A 16,062-nucleotide genomic window follows, 5' to 3' on the forward strand; every position below is an offset into this window, starting at 1 on the left:
TAAGAAGAGGAGGAGTGAGAACAATACTCATTGTTCCGGATTAGCCAAGAAGGACTTGGTACCCAGATCTGCAAGAAATGCTCACAGAGGACCCAGGGCCTCTGCCTCTAAGACAGGACTTGTTGCAACAGGGGCCCTGTCTGTTCCAAGACTTACCGCGGCTGCGTTTGACAGTATGGCGGTTGAACGCCGGATCCTAGCAGAAAACGGCATTCCGGATGAGGTTATTCCTACGCTGATAAAGGCTAGGAAGGACGTGACTGCTAAACATTATCACCGTATATGGCGAAAATATGTTGCTTTGTGTGAGGCCAGGAATGCCCCCACGGAGGAATTCCAGCTGGGCCGTTTCCTTCACTTCCTACAGTCGGGAGTGACTTTGGGCCTAAAATTGGGTTCCATTAAGGTCCAGATTTCGGCCCTGTCTATTTTCTTTCAAAAAGAACTGGCTTCTCTGCCTGAAGTTCAGATGTTTGTAAAGGGAGTGCTGCATATTCAGCCCCCTTTTGTGCCTCCAGTGGCACCTTTGGATCTTAACGTGGTGTTGAGTTTCCTGAAGTCACACTGGTTTGAGCCACTTCAAACCGTGGAGTTAAAATATCTCACGTGGAAGGTGGTCATGTTACTAGCCTTGGCTTCGGCTAGGCGTGTGTCAGAATTGGCGGCATTGTTACATAAAAGCCCCTATCTGGTTTTCCATGCGGATAGAGCAGAATTGCGGATCCGTCCACAATTTCTGCCGAAAGTGGTTTCATCCTTTCATATAAACCAACCTATTGTGGTGCCTGTGGCTACTTCTGACTTGGAGGATTCAGAGTTACTTGAGGTAGTCAGGGCTTTGAAGGTTTATGTAGCCAGAACGGCTAGGGTCAGGAAAACAGAATCTTTGTTTATCCTGTATGCTTCCAACAAGCTTGGGGCGCCTGCTTCAAAGCAAACTATTGCTCGCTGGATCTGTAACACTATTCAGCAGGCTCATTCTGCGGCTGGATTGCCGCTGCCTGAATCAGTTAAGGCCTATTCCACAAAGAAGGTGGGCTCTTCTTGGGCAGCTGCCCGAGGGCTCTCGGCATTACAGCTTTGCCGAGCTGCTTCTTGGTCAGGTTCAAACACCTTTGCAAAGTTCTACAAGTTTGATACCCTGGCTGAGGAGGACCTTGAGTTCTCTCATTCGGTGCTGCAGAGTCATCCGCACTCTCCCGCCCGTTTGGGAGCTTTGGTATAATCCCCATGGTCCTTACGGAGTCCCCAGCATCCACTAGGACGTTAGAGAAAATAAGATTTTACTTACCGGTAAATCTATTTCTCGTAGTCCTTAGTGGATGCTGGGCGCCCGTCCCAAGTGCGGACTTCTTCTGCAATACTTGTATATAGATATTGCTTAAATAAGGGTTATGTTATAGTTGCATCAGGGTTGATCTGATGCTCTGTTGTTCATACTGTTAATTGGGTATGTTTATCACAAGTTATACGGTGTGATTGGTGTGACTGGTATGAGTCTTGCCCTTTATTCCAAAATCCTTTCCTTGTACGGACAGCTCTTCCGGGCACAGTTTCTCTAACTGAGGTCTGGAGGAGGGGCATAGAGGGAGGAGCCAGAGCACACCAGAATCCAAATTCTTTCTTAAAGTGCCCAGTCTCCTGCGGTGCCCGTCTATTCCCATGGTCCTTATGGAGTCCCCAGCATCCACTACAGACTACGAGAAATAGATTTACCGGTAAGTAAAATTTTTTTTTTTTTTTTTTTTTTTTTTTTTTAATCCCTGGCCTAATGAAGGCAGGCATGTGATGTGATGTGATGTAGTCTGAAAATGCAGTTATTAAATGCTGCAGATGTACAAAATTGTGGACTATAAATGTCTTATAAAATATAGTTAAGAATTCTGCCTTCTTATATGTATGTAGAAGTATATAATACACTAGGACAGTGGTTCTCAAAATGTGTGCCGTGGCATCCTGGGGTGCCTCGGATTGGTAGTACAAGACCAATTCAAATGATTTCTGGTCAATGTAATAGGCAAAACCAGAGCTGGTAACTGCCAATCACAAAATATAAGGACAAACAGAAGCAAATCTTGTCCTTTACCACACAATGGAACCTAAGGATGACATATAAACACAGTTTACTTTTGCCGTGCCGTGAAAAAAAAATTTGATCCTCTAGGGCGCCGTGATTCAAAAAAGTTTGGGAACCATTGCACTAGGACATGTATGTGTATAAAAACTATTAACATGCACTGTGCTTTGCGTACTGACCACCCATTGTCTCTTTATTGACGCAGAGAGTTCCATCAAAAAGTTCCCTTCAGTGATCTGCACCATTCCCTAAAAAGAGTCAACACTGTTAAGGAAAGTGCACAATGTAGGTTAAAAACAGGTCCTCGCGCCATGGCAAGAGTCAGTCTTATAGGACATGTTTAACCTAGATTGTGTTCTTTTTCCTCAACTTTGCGACTTTTGCCTAAACCCTACAATTCTCTTTTTTAATCTAACAGTAATTTTTAATTCTTTTCCTCTTTACCTAGTATGTAGAAGGTCCTTTTGAGAAATATCTGGAGCGATTAGAAGATCCAAAGGTAAGCTTTAAACTGAATTTGCCATACATTCTTATCAAAACTAGCATTAAGTGTAGCCGTAGGAAAAATGTAATTTCAATATACAGTTATGTATTATAATCTTGAGTATATTAGTGGTAAAATGACCTAGTACTTACTACTATGAGACCTTACTGTCTTAGTATATAAATTGCTATTGTGGGTTGTGCTGCGGCCTAAAGCTACTGTGACCTGAGCATAGTTAAGTTATTACAGTTCCTACAAATGAGTACATTTCGGTAGATGTTAAATTGGTATCTTTGTAACTTTTCAAGGGTTTGTTCACATACTGTATACCCCTTACACATCGCCAAAATAACCCGGCTTTTTACCAGGTTGCTGCGGAGTCGACCTGGGTAGAGGTGCGGTGTGAATGCGCCAGGTTAAATTTCCCAGGTCTTCCAACCCGGTATTTGTTCCCGGGTTAAAAGAAGGGTTATACTCGTGTCGGACCCAGGTTATTTTGCTCTTAAAAGGTACAGTCCTGGGATAGTCGACCCGGCTCTGAAGCAAATGCGCTGAATGGTTGTTTGTAGTCAGCTGAGGTTTGTTTACAGTACTGCACTGTGAGCACACGAGTCTTAAAGCAATCTGCACAGCTCTGCACTCCTTTGAACCAGTTCAGCACTCCTGGGACCTCATTAACCATGACAAACTGGGGTGATGATGAAGTCAGGGAGTTGCTGTGGCTTAGGGGTGAGGAGGAAATGCGTCGGCAGATAATGGGTACAGTCAGGGACGCGATATCATATCGCAGCATCACTAAAATTGTTAAACATTTGAACATGGGCACAGAAGTTGAATGGGCAAAAACTGGGAATCAATCAAGTCCTTTTAAAATGACATCACACTGGTTTTAACATAGGTGACCCGGGTTGAGCAAAAAGGCACCAACACTGCAACAACCCGGGAAGAACCCAGGTCAGTATTACGATGGGAGCGTTTCTTACCCGGATCGGAGCCGGGTTGGAGCCGTGTTCAAATCCCGGATCAGAGCCGGGTTTGCAATATGAAAGGTAATAAATTCTAAGCATCTAGCTATGGGTTGTGCATGACCGGATGGTCTCACAATGACACCCTGCTCCACCATGCTTGATTACTTTTCTTGGTGCTACTTGCATAGCAAGGAAAACCGCCAACTTTTTGCCATCTGTATTCCTTTGCACTTGGAACTGCTCATGCTGTTTGGATAATATAAAGCTGTTGCAGCACCTCTTTGCTGTTACTGAATAATTTTTGACTGTATACTGTGGATTAGGACTGTTGGTTTACTGAAAGAGGAAGACCGTGATCAGTGCAGGACAGTTGTAGATGGATTGCAATTTAAGTTTACATTCTTTTGGTTACCGGAATACGTTTGAGCAGGGACAGGTGTCGTGTCACGCCAGAAATGTCTTAAGTGTAGTTATACTTTGTGTTCAGCATCTCCTATATGTAAATATTAATACTAATTTCTCTTACGTCCTAGAGGATGCTGGGGACTCCGTAAGGACCATGGGGAGAGACGGGCTCCGCAGGAGACATGGGCACTTTAAGAAAGACTTTAGGTATGGGTGTGCACTGGCTCCTCCCTCTATGCCCCTCCTCCAGACCTCAGTTTACTACTGTGCCCAGAGGAGACTGGGTGCATTACAGGGAGCTCTCCTGAGTTTCCTGTCAGAAAGTATTTTGTTAGGTTTTTTATTTTCAGGGAGCCTGCTGGCAACAGACTCCCTGCATCGAGGGACTGAGGAGAGAGAAGCAGACCTACTTCTGTGAGTTTCAAGGCTCTGTTTCTTAGGCTACTGGACACCATTAGCTCCAGAGGGATCGGTACGCAGGTCTCGCCCTCGCCGTCCGTCCCAGAGCCGCGCCGCCGTCGTCCTCACAGAGCCGGAAGGTAGAAGCCGGGTGAGTATGAGAAGAAAAGAAGACTTCAAAGGCAGCAGAAGACTTCATGATCTTCACTGAGGTAACGCACAGCGATGAAGCTGTGCACCATTGCTCCCATACACCTCACACACGGCAGTCACTGTAAGGGTGCAGGGCGCAGGGGGGGGGCGCCCTGGGCAGCATATAAACCTCTTTCTGGCAAAAATAGGTATATATACAGTTGGGCACTGTATATATAAAGAGCCTCCGCCAGTTTTCAGTATATTTGAGCGGGACAGATGCCCACCGCCGTGGGGGCAGGGCTTCTCCCTCAGCACTCACCAGCGCCATTTTCTCCACAGCACAGCGCTGAGAGGAAGATCCCCGGACTCTCCCCTGCTTAACCACATTTGAAAGAGGGTTTTGAAGAAGTGGGGGGGGGGCACATAATTTGGCGCGTTTATATATGTACTAACAGTGCTACTGGGTAAACATATATTTATATAGTGTTTTTTCCTGGGTCATATAGCGCTGGGTGTGTGCTGGCATACTCTCTCTCTGTCTCTCCAAAAGGCCTTGTGGGGGAACTGTCTTCAGATAAGAGGATTCCCTGAGTGTGTGGTGTGTCTGTACGCGTGTGTCGACATGTCTGAGGTGGAAGGCTTTCAGGGGGAGGAGGAGGAGAGAATGAGTGTGGTGTCTCCGTTGACAACGCCGACACCTGACTGGATGGATATGTGGAAGGTTTTAAGTGCTAATGTAAATTTATTGCACAAAAGATTAGACAAAGCTGAAGCTAGGGAGCAGCCAGGGAGTCAACCCATGTCTGTCCCTATGTCGCAGGGACCTTCGGGGTCTCAAAAGCGCCCACTATCCCAAATTGTAGACACAGATACCGACACGGATTCTGACTCCAGTGTCGACTACGATGATGCAAAGTTACAGCCAAAATTGGCTGAATGTATTCGATATATGATCATTGCAATAAAAGATGTGTTGCATATCAAAGAGGAACCCCCTGTCCCTGACACGAGGGTACACATGTATAAGGGAAAGAAACCTGAGGTAACCTTTCCCCCCTCACATGAGTTGAACGAATTATGTGAAAAAGCTTGGGAATCTCCAGACAAAAAACTGCAGATTCCCAAAAGGATTCTTATGGCGTATCCTTTCCCGCCAACGGACAGGATACGGTGGGAATCCTCCCCTAGGGTGGACAAAGCATTAACACGCTTATCCAAAAAGGTAGCGCTGCCATCCCAAGATACGGCTACCCTCCGGGATCCTGCTGACCGCAAGCAGGAGGTTACCTTGAAGTCCATTTACACACATTCTGGTACCTTACTCAGACCGGCTATTGCGTCGGCCTGGGTTTGTAGCGCGGTAGGAGCATGGACAGATACCTTATCAGCAGACATCTAGACCCTAGATAAGGATACCATTTTATTGACCCTGGGGCATATAAAAGATGCAGTCTTATATATGAGAGATGCTCAAAGAGACATTAGTCTACTGGGTTCTACAATCAACGCGATGTCCATTTCTGCTAGACGAGTCCTATGGACCCGGCAATGGACAGGTGATGCCGACTCAAAGAGGCATATGGAGGTTTACCTTACAAGGGTGAGGAATTGTTTGGGGAAGGTCTCTCGGACCTGGTCTCCACAGCTACAGCTGGTAAATCAAATTTTCTACCTTTTATTCCCTCACAGCCTAAGAAAGCGCCACATTATCAAATGCAGTCCTTTCGATCACAAAGAAACAAAGTACGAGGTGCGTCCTTTCTTGCCAGAGGTAAGGGCAGAGGAAAAAAGCTACATAACACAGCTAGTTCCCAGGAACAGAAGTCCTCCCCGGCCTCTACAAAATCCACCGCATGATGCTGGGGCTCCGCTACAGGAGTCCGCCCCAGTGGGGGCACGTCTTCGAGTTTTGAGCCACATCTGGGTTCACTCACAGGTGGATCCCTGGGCAATAGAAATTGTTTCCCAGGGTTGCAAGCTGGAATTCGAAGAGGTGCCTCCTCGCCGGTTTTTCAAATCGGCCCTACCAGCTTCTGCCCCGGAAAGGGAGATAGTGTTAAATGCAATTCACAAATTGTATCTTCAACAGGTGGTGGTCAAGGTTCCCCTGCTTCAACAAGGGAGGGGATATTACTCAACCCTATTTGTGGTTCCGAAACCGGACGGTTCGGTCAGACCCATTTTAAATTTAAAATCCCTGAACCTATACTTGAAAAGGTTCAAGTTCAAGATGGAATCGCTCAGAGCGGTCATCGCCAGCCTGGAAGGGGGGGATTTTATGGTATCACTGGACATAAAGGATGCATACCTGCATGTTCCCATATATCCTCCTCATCAGGCGTACCTGAGGTTTGCGGTACAGGATTGTCATTACCAATTTCAGACGTTGCCGTTTGGGCTTTCCACGGCCCCGAGGATTTTCACCAAGGTAATGGCGGAAATGATGGTGCTCCTGCGCAAGCAAGGTGTCACAATTATCCCGTACTTGGACGATCTCCTCATAAAAGCGAGATCAAGAGAGCAGTTACTGAACAGCGTATCACTTTCACTGAAGGTGTTACAGCAACACGGCTGGATTCTCAATATCCCGAAGTCGCAGTTGGTTCCTACGACTTTTCTGACTTTCTTGGGCATGATTCTTGATACGGACCAGAAAAGGGTTTATCTTCCGATAGAAAAAGCTCAGGAACTCATGACTCTAGTCAGGAACTTATTGAAGCCAAAACAGGTGTCAGTGCATCACTGCACTCGAGTCCTGGGAAAGATGGTGGCATCATACGAAGCCATTCCCTTCGGCAGGTTCCATGCGAGGACTTTCCAATGGGACCTATTGGACAAGTGGTCCGGGTCACATCTACAAATTCATCAGTTGATCACCCTGTCCCCCAGAGCTAGGGTATCACTCCTGTGGTGGCTGCAGAGTGCTCACCTTCTAGAAGGCCGCAGGTTCGGCATTCAGGACTGGATCCTGGTGACCACGGACGCGAGCCTCCGAGGTTGGGGAGGAGTCACGCAGGGAAGAAACTTCCAAGGTCTTTGGTCAAGTCAAGAGACTTGTCTTCACATCAACATCCTGGAACTGAGGGCCATATACAACGCCCTACGTCTAGCGGAGACCTTACTGCGCGACCGACCAGTTCTGATCCAGTCAGACAACATCACCGCAGTGGCTCATGTAAACCGCCAAGGCGGCACAAGGAGCAGAGTGGCAATGGCGGAAGCCGCCAGGATTCTTCGCTGGGCGGAAAATCATGTAAGCGCACTGTCAGCAGTGTTCATTACGGGAGTTGACAACTGGGAAGCAGACTTTCTCAGCAGACACGACCTGCATCCAGGAGAGTGGGGACTTCATCAGGAAGTCTTCGCACAGATTGCAAGTCAGTGGGGACTGCCCCAGATAGACATGATGGCATCCCGCCTCAACAAAAAGCTGCAGAGGTATTGCCCCAGATCAAAAGTCCCTCAGGCGGTAGCTGTGGACGCCCTAGTGACACCGTGGGTGTTCCAGTCGGTCTATGTGTTTCCTCCTCTTCCTCTCATCTAAAGGTGCTTTAAATAATAAGGAAAAGAGGAGTACAGACAATTCTCATTGTTCCAGATTGGCCACGAAGGACCTGGTATCCGGATCTACTGGCAATGCTCACAGAATATCCGTGGCCTCTTCCTCTACGACAGGACCTGTTGCAACAGGTCCCCTGTCTGTTCCAAGACTTACCGCGGCTGCGTTTGACGGCATGGCGGTTGAACGCCGGATCCTAGCGGAAAAAGGCATTCCGGATGAGGTCATTCCTACTCTGATAAAGGCTAGGAAGGACGTGACCGCTAAACATTATCACTGTATATGGTGAAAATATGTTGCTTGGTGTGAGGCCAGGAATGCTCCTCCGGAAGAATTCCATCTGGGCCGTTTCCTTCACATCCTACAAACTGGAGTGAATTTGGGCCTAAAATTAGGCTCCATTAAGGTTCAGATTTCGGCCTTATCCATTTTCTTTCAAAAAGAATTGGCTTCTCTCCCAGAAGTACAGACTTTTGTAAAGGGAGTGCTGCATATTCAGCCTCCTTTTGTACCTCCGGTGGCGCTTAGGAACCTTAACGTGGTGTTGAATTTCCTTAAGACGCACTGGTTTGAACCACTTAAAACGGTGGAGTTGAAATATCTCACTTGGAAAGTGGTCATGTTGTTAGCCTTGGCTTCGGATAGTGTCGGAATTGGCGGCTTTGTCTCATAAAAGCCCCTATCTAGTTTTCCATATGGATAGAGCGGAATTGCGGACCCGCCCTCAATTCTTGGCTAAGGTGGTGTCATCTTTTCATATGAACCAACCTATTGTGGTGCCTGTGGCTACGCGCGACTTGGAGGATTCAGAGTCCCTTGATGTAGTCAGGGCATTGAAAATTTCCGTGGCCAGAACGGCTAGAGTCAGAAAAACAGAAGCACTGTTTGTCCTATATGCGGCCAACAAGGTTGGCGCCCCTTCTTCAAAGCAGACTATTGCTCGCTGGATCTGTAACACGATTCAGCAGGCTCATTCTACGGCTGGATTGCCATTACCAAAATCGGTCAAGGCCCATTCCACTAGGAAGGTGGGCTCTTCTTGGGCGGCTGCCCGAGGGGTCTCGGCACTACAGCTGTGCCGAGCTGCTACTTGGTCGGGTTCAAACACCTTTGCAAAATTCTATAAGTTTGATACCCTGGCTGAGGAGGATCTCCTGTTTGCTCAATCGGTGCTGCAGAGTCATCCGCACTCTCCTGCCCGTTTGGGAGCTTTGGTATAATCCCCATGGTCCTTACGGAGTCCCCAGCATCCTCTAGGACGTAAGAGAAAATAAGATTTTAAACCTACCGGTAAATCTTTTTCTCGTAGTCCGTAGAGGATGCTGGGCGCCCGTCCAAAGTGCGGACTACTTCTGCAAGACTTGTATATAGTTTTGCTTACATAAGGGTTATGTGATAGTTTTCATCGGTCTTGGACTGATGCCATGTTGTTTTCATATTGTTAACTGGTTAGTATATCCCAAGTTATACGGTGTGATTGGTGTGGCTGGTATGAATCTTGCCCTTGGATTAACAAAAATCCTTTCCTCGTACTGTCCGTCTCCTCTGGGCACAGTTTCTCTAACTGAGGTCTGGAGGAGGGGCATAGAGGGAGGAGCCAGTGCACACCCATACCTAAAGTCTTTCTTAAAGTGCCCATGTCTCCTGCGGAGCCCATCTATCCCCATGGTCCTTACGGAGTCCCCAGCATCCTCTACGGACTACGAGAAAAAGATTTACCGAAAGGTTTAAAATCTTATTTTCTCTTTCTCTTGCATCCTAGAGGATGCTGGGGTCCAATTTAGTACCATGGGTTATAGACTGGTCCTTTGGGAGCCACTGGCACTTTAAGAGTTTAATAGTGTGGGCTGGCTCCTCCCTCTATGCCCCTGCTACCAGACTCAGTTTAGAAAATGTGCCCGGAGGAGCCGGTCACAGCTAGGGGAGCTCCTAGGAGTTTTTCTAGTTTTTATTATTTTCTTGAGTTAGTTAGACTTCGTGAGACTTTGGGGGGGGGGGGGGGGGAAGTAGGAACCAACTTCCTGAAGAGTTAATGGTTTTCTATCTCCGCTGACAGGACATTGAGCTCCTGAGGGTGCTGATCGTTAGCCCACGAGGCGACCGCTCACTCCCGCAGCATGGCTGCCACCCTGTAACAGAGCCAGAAGATTGAAGATGTGGTGAGTACAGCGCCGGCGTCCCGGTTAGCAGGCCGGCGGTGGGTATGGTGGCACAAGGGTGGGAGCGCAGTTCTGACAGGCTACGCTCCGGGAAGGCTCAGCAACACACTGTTTAGGTGCTGTGAGGGGCGTCCTGAGCCAGCACAAATACACCCTACACTGATCCAGCAGCTAACAGGGGCTAATCCCGCTGTTAGCACTAACAAAACCTCAGAGCAGTTTAAACATTAGTGCGGTGAAGCTGCTCGCCATTACACAAGGGGCGGGGCTTCCTCTCAGAGCGGATCCAGCACCATTTTCTCTGTGCAGATCGTAGGAGACGCTGACAGGGAGCGCTGCCCTCCACATGCTTCCAGCTATACCTCTGCGGTAACAGGGTTATAGACGGGGGGTTTGGGGGGAGGAGTGTGATAATACAACTAATTACCCTATTAAGGGTAGTTAGACAGCACCGGGCTTTTATCATAATAATTGCCTACAGGGGCACTGTGTGGCTGGCTCCTTATACTCTGTCTCTCTCTGAAGGTACTCTGGGGGAAACTGGCTGACCTTTTCCTGTGTGTGTGTGTATTTCACATTACCATGTCCAAGGACTCTGTGTCCTCTGCTGCAGAGTGTTTATCTTCTCCTGAGGAGTCTATTCCATGTACTCAGGAATGCAGTATACTATCCCAGCCTTCTGAATCCGAACCCCCATGGGTGGATTCTTTAAGGGGGATGATATCCCAGATTTCTACAAGGATGTCACATTCTGAGAGGGAGACGCAATTTTTGAGAAAATCTGTGGAGGGCTTGCAGGCTTCGACCCCCACTACTTCGTCTAAAAACCCATTTACATAACCACATAAACGTCCACTTGCAAGCCGACACGGATACCAACTCTGATACAGGGGACGGTGATGGGGACAATGATTGAAGCCATTAGGGATATTTTACACATTACTGAGCAGGTACCTGAGCAGGAAGAGGAGACTTACTTTACGGTAAATAAGACCTCCTCGCTTACCTTCCCTGCTTCTAAGGAGTTAAACTCCTTGTTTGAAAAATCCTGGGAAAACCCAGAGAAAAGCAATTCTCATTGCTTTTCCTTTCCCTGAAGAGGACAGGAAAAAGTGGGATAATCCACCTGTGGTAGACGCTTCTGTATCTAGGTTGTCAAAAAAGGTGGTTTTACCTGTCCCTGGTTCAACCTCCTTAAAGGAGCCGGCTGACAGCAAGGTAGAGACTACGCTCAAATCACTATACACTGCTACAGGTGTGGCCTTAAGGCCCACTATTGCTCTTGCGTGGATTTCTAAAGCCATAGTAAAGTGGTCAGGCACATTACTAGAGAAGTTAGATACTATGGACAGGAGTGACATTGACTTGTTTTTACGTCAGATACAGGATTCGGCAGGTGTCATGGTAGAAACCATGAAGGACATTGGCCTGCTTAATGCAAGGGCTACTTCCATGGTAGTCTCAGCACGCAGATGACTCTGGCAACATCAATGGACTGCGGATGCGGAATCCAAGAAGACCGTTGAAAATCTACCCTTCACAGGTCAGGCCCTGTTTGGGGAAGCACTGGATGCGTGGATATCCATGGCAACTGCAGGTAAGTAGACCTTTCTTCCCTCCGCAGCTGCACCGCCTAGGAAATCTTATCCTACGCTGCAGTCCTTTCGTACTGCGAAATTTAAAAAATCCAAGGGTCCCCCCACCACCTTGAGAGGAGGTTGTGGAAAATCCAGAAAACCTGCACCAACAGGTTCCCAGGAGCAGAAACCAGGTTCTGCTTCCTCCAAGTCTTCAGTATGACTGTGGACCTCACAGCCTGGGGATCGGGCAGGTCGGAGCGAGACTAAAAGATTTCAGTCACGTCGTGCCTAGACCCCTCGGTAAAAGATATTGTATGCCTGGGTAAGAGACTGGAATTTCAAGTACTCCCACCGCACAGATTCTTCAAATCAGGCTTTCCAGCTTCATTAACAAAGTACAATTCTGCAGGAAGCCATTCAGAAATTGGTACAAACAAATGTCATTGTTCCAGTTCCACCTCACCTAAAAAAACAGGGGTTGTTACTCAAACCTGTTTATGTTACTGAAGCCGGATAGTTCGGTAAGACCATTATTGAACCTAAAGTCCTTGAACACATACTTACAAGTGTTTAAGTTCAACATGGAGTCTCTGAGAGCGGTGGTCTCAGGTCTGGAGGAGGGGGAATTCCTGGTATCCCTGGATATCAAGGATGCGTACCTTCACATTCCGATCTGGCCGCCTCACCAGGATTATCTCCGATTTGCGCTGCTGGACAGTTACTACCAGTTCCAGGCCCTACCATTTGGCCTCTCCACAGCAGCGAGGGTGTTCACCAAGGTCATGGCGGAGATGATGCTCCTTCTCCGCAAACATGGAGTAATTCCATATCTGGACGATCTGCTGATAATGGCATCTTCCAGGGAGAAGCTGTTGCAGAGTATTGTTCTCTCAACTCGACTACTCCAGGATTATGGGTGGATCCTGAACCTTCCAAAGTCACATTTGGAACCGACAAGGAGACCTTTCCTGGGGATGATACTTGACACGAAAGTGCAGCGGGTGTTTCTACCTCTGGAGAAAGCGTTGGTGATCCAATCAATGGTCCCGAATGTCTTGAAACCAGCCCGGGTATCGGTTCATCAGTGCATTCGCCTTCAGGGAAAGATGGTGGCTTCCTACAAGGCTCTACAGTACGGAAGATTCCATGCACAATCTTCCAGCTGGATCTCCTTGACAAGTGGTCGGGATCACATCTTCACATGCACCAGCGGATACGCCTATCGCCGAAAGCAGGGATTTCACTCCTCTGGTGGCTGCAAACTCCTCACTCACAGGGATGCAGGCTTGGGATTCAGAACTGGATCCTTCTAACCACGGATGCAAGCCTCAGAGGTTGGGGAGCAGTCACCCAGGGGGAAAACTTCCAAGGAAGGTGGTCAAGTCAGGAATCTGTCCTTCCAATAAACGTTCTGGAACTAAGGGCCATATACAACGGCCTTCTACAAGCGGCACATCTTCTGCAAGATCGGACCATTCAGGTTCAGTCTGACAACATCACGGCGGTGTCCTACATAAACAGGCAAGGCAGAACGAAGAGCAGAGCTGCAATGTCAGAGGTAACAAGAATCTTCCTCTGAGCTAAAAGGCGCGCGCTGGTGCTGTCGGCGATCTTCATTCCGGGAGTGGACATCTGGGAAGCGGACTTCCTCAGCAGACACTATCTCCATCCAGGAGAATGGGGACTCCGCCCGGCGGATTTCGCAGAGGTAACAAGCCGGTGGGGCGTACCTCACATAGACATGATGGCCTCTCGCCTCAACAAGAAGCTTTGGGGGTACTGTTCCAAGTCAAGAGACCCGCAAGCAGTGGCGGTGGACACCCTGGTAACTCCGTGGGTGTTCCACTCGGTGTATGTATTCCCTCCACTTCCACTCATTCCAAGGATTCTCCAATTAATAAAAAGAACGAGAGTTCAAGCGATTCTCATTGCTCCGGACTGGCCAAGACGGGCTTGGTACGCGGATCTTCTGGAATTACTGCTGGAGGATCCGAGGCCTCTTCCTCTTCGGGAGGACCTTCTACTACAGGGGCTGTTCGCCTATCAAGACTTACCACGGCTACGTTTGACAGCATGGAGGTTGAATGCCAGATCTTCGTTCGGAAGGGTATTCCGAACAAGGTCATTCCTACTCTGACCCAAGCTCGGAAGGGGGTAACGTCTACACATTACCATCGGATTTGGAAAAAGGTATGTCTCTTGGTGTGAATCCAAGAAGTTTCCTATGGTGGAGTTTCAACTGGGACTGTTTCCTCCTCTTTCTGCAAGCTGGTGTGGTTGTGGGCCTACGCTTGGACTCCATCAAGGTCCAGTTTTCGGCCGTGTCCATTTTCTTCCAGAAACAATTGGCTGCTCTCCCTGAGGTTCAGACTTTCTTTAAAGGAGTTCTGCACATCCAACCAGCCTTTGTGCCTCCTAAGGCACCTTGGGATCTTAATGTGGTGCTGCAGTTCCTGCAATCGGATTGTTTCGAACATTTACAGGAGGTGGACGTAAAGTTTCTTTCTTGGAAGACAGTCACACTTAGCATTGGGATCTGCAAGATGTGTGTCTGAATTGGGGACATTGTTGCACAAGAGCCCCTACTTGATTTTCCATGAAGATAGGGCTGAACTCCGAACACGTCAGCAATTTCTTCCAAAGGTTGTGTCGGCTTTTCATATCAACCAACCTATTGTGGTGCCAGTGGCTACTGACACCTCGATTTTACCTCAAAGTCCCTGGATGTTGTGCGGGCTTTGAAAATATATGTGAAGAGAACTACTCGTCACAGGAAGTTTGATGCACTCTTTGTCCTTTATGATCCCAACAAGATTGGGTGTCCTGCTTCTAAGCAGACCATTTCTCGCTGGATCCGGCTTACTATCCAGCATGCTTATTCAACAGCAGGTTTGGCTTGTCCAAAATCTGTTCAGGCCCACTCTACACGTAAAGTGGGTTCTTCCTGGGTGGCTGCCCGGGGTGTCTTGGCTCTTCAGCTTTGCCGAGCTGCTACTTGGTCTGGGTCGAACACGTTTTCTAAGTTTTACAAGTTCGAGACTTTGACCAAACTTTAGGTCCCCAGAGGCCAATCAGTTCTGCAGGAACCTCAGGACTCTCCCTCCCGTACTAGGAGCTTTGATACATCCCCATGGTACTAAATTGGACCCCAGCATCCTCTAGGACATAAGAGAAAACAGGTTTTTAATAACCTACCGGTAAATCCGTTTCTCGTAGTCCGTAGAGGATGCTAGGTGCCCGCCCAATGCTTTTGTATTCCTACATTGTTACTTGGTTAAGTTTGTTGGTTCAGCCATTACTGACTTGTAACAAGTTAGTTAGCTTGGCTTTCCTTTTGTTATGTGTGAGCTGGTGTGAATCTCACTGCTATCTGTGTAATTTCCTTCTCTCGAAGTATGTCCTTCTCCTCTGGCACACTTTCTAGACGGAGTCTGGTAGGAGGGGCATAGAGGGTAGAAGAAGCTAGCCCACTCTATTAAACTCTTAAAGAGCCAGTGGCTCCCAAAGGACCAGTCTATACCCCATGGTACTAAATTGGACCCCAGCATCCTCTACGGACTACGAGAAAAGGATTTACCTGTAGGTAATTAAAATCCTGATTATTTTTTTGTCAATTTTCTGTATTTCAGCAATTTAACCTTGAATTGCCAGTTTAAGGTTTAAAACAAAAGCACACATACATACAAATAATCTTATACTGTAGCTGTATGCACTCTCCAGCATAGGTGCTTCCTGTCATGAATCGTGGTCTTAGTCCCCAGTGCTGTCATCATTGCAGTCCACAAGTCTCTGGGTCCAACACGATAATCACCTTTGCTAAACCAATCCCTGCACTACAGCAGCAGTTACATGACTTCAGCAACTTATGAACATCCACTGCTGCCTATTTAAACCTGCTCTGACCTGTTGCATATTGCCAGAGCAACGCCTGCCTTCTGAGAGAGTTCCTGGTCCAGAGGCCTCAGTACTACTGTACTTGTACCTGTTCTAGATATTGTTGACCGTATTCTACAAGCAGTTTTGTGCTGTTTGTTCACTGACCAGCACTGCTGTTTCCATTCAGCTTTCAAACCACTTCTACACCAGCTCACCGTTGCCAGTTCAAAGTGCCTGCTGTTTTATCATCTGCTCTGTCTACATCACAGCACCTATACAGCTTTGGTCAGTCATCTGGATTCCTGCTGCCTGGAGCTGCAACTACTATTTACCATCTACAGCTGTTTACCCTCTAATGTGCTTACCTGCTGCATGCCATCTACTGTGCATGTCCTAGTGCTTACAGAGACTTCCGTTCTG

The 16,062-nt window shown here is 47.8% G+C and overlaps 1 protein-coding gene across 3 annotated transcripts in view; it reads left to right on the forward strand.

The window, feature by feature from the left end:
* Positions 1–16,062, forward strand: part of LOC134948996 (putative bifunctional UDP-N-acetylglucosamine transferase and deubiquitinase ALG13) — a 479,197-nt gene that overhangs the window by 44,648 nt on the left and 418,487 nt on the right. For all 3 annotated transcript variants that reach the window (XM_063937323.1, XM_063937325.1, XM_063937324.1), the window contains exon 4: positions 2,526–2,576. In XM_063937323.1, the coding sequence (XP_063793393.1) occupies positions 2,526–2,576 (51 nt within the window). The remainder of the gene's footprint in view (positions 1–2,525; positions 2,577–16,062) is intronic.

This window comes from Pseudophryne corroboree, chromosome 8 (assembly GCF_028390025.1).
Source record: "Pseudophryne corroboree isolate aPseCor3 chromosome 8, aPseCor3.hap2, whole genome shotgun sequence".
In the NCBI taxonomy this organism is placed as follows: domain Eukaryota; kingdom Metazoa; phylum Chordata; class Amphibia; order Anura; family Myobatrachidae; genus Pseudophryne; species Pseudophryne corroboree.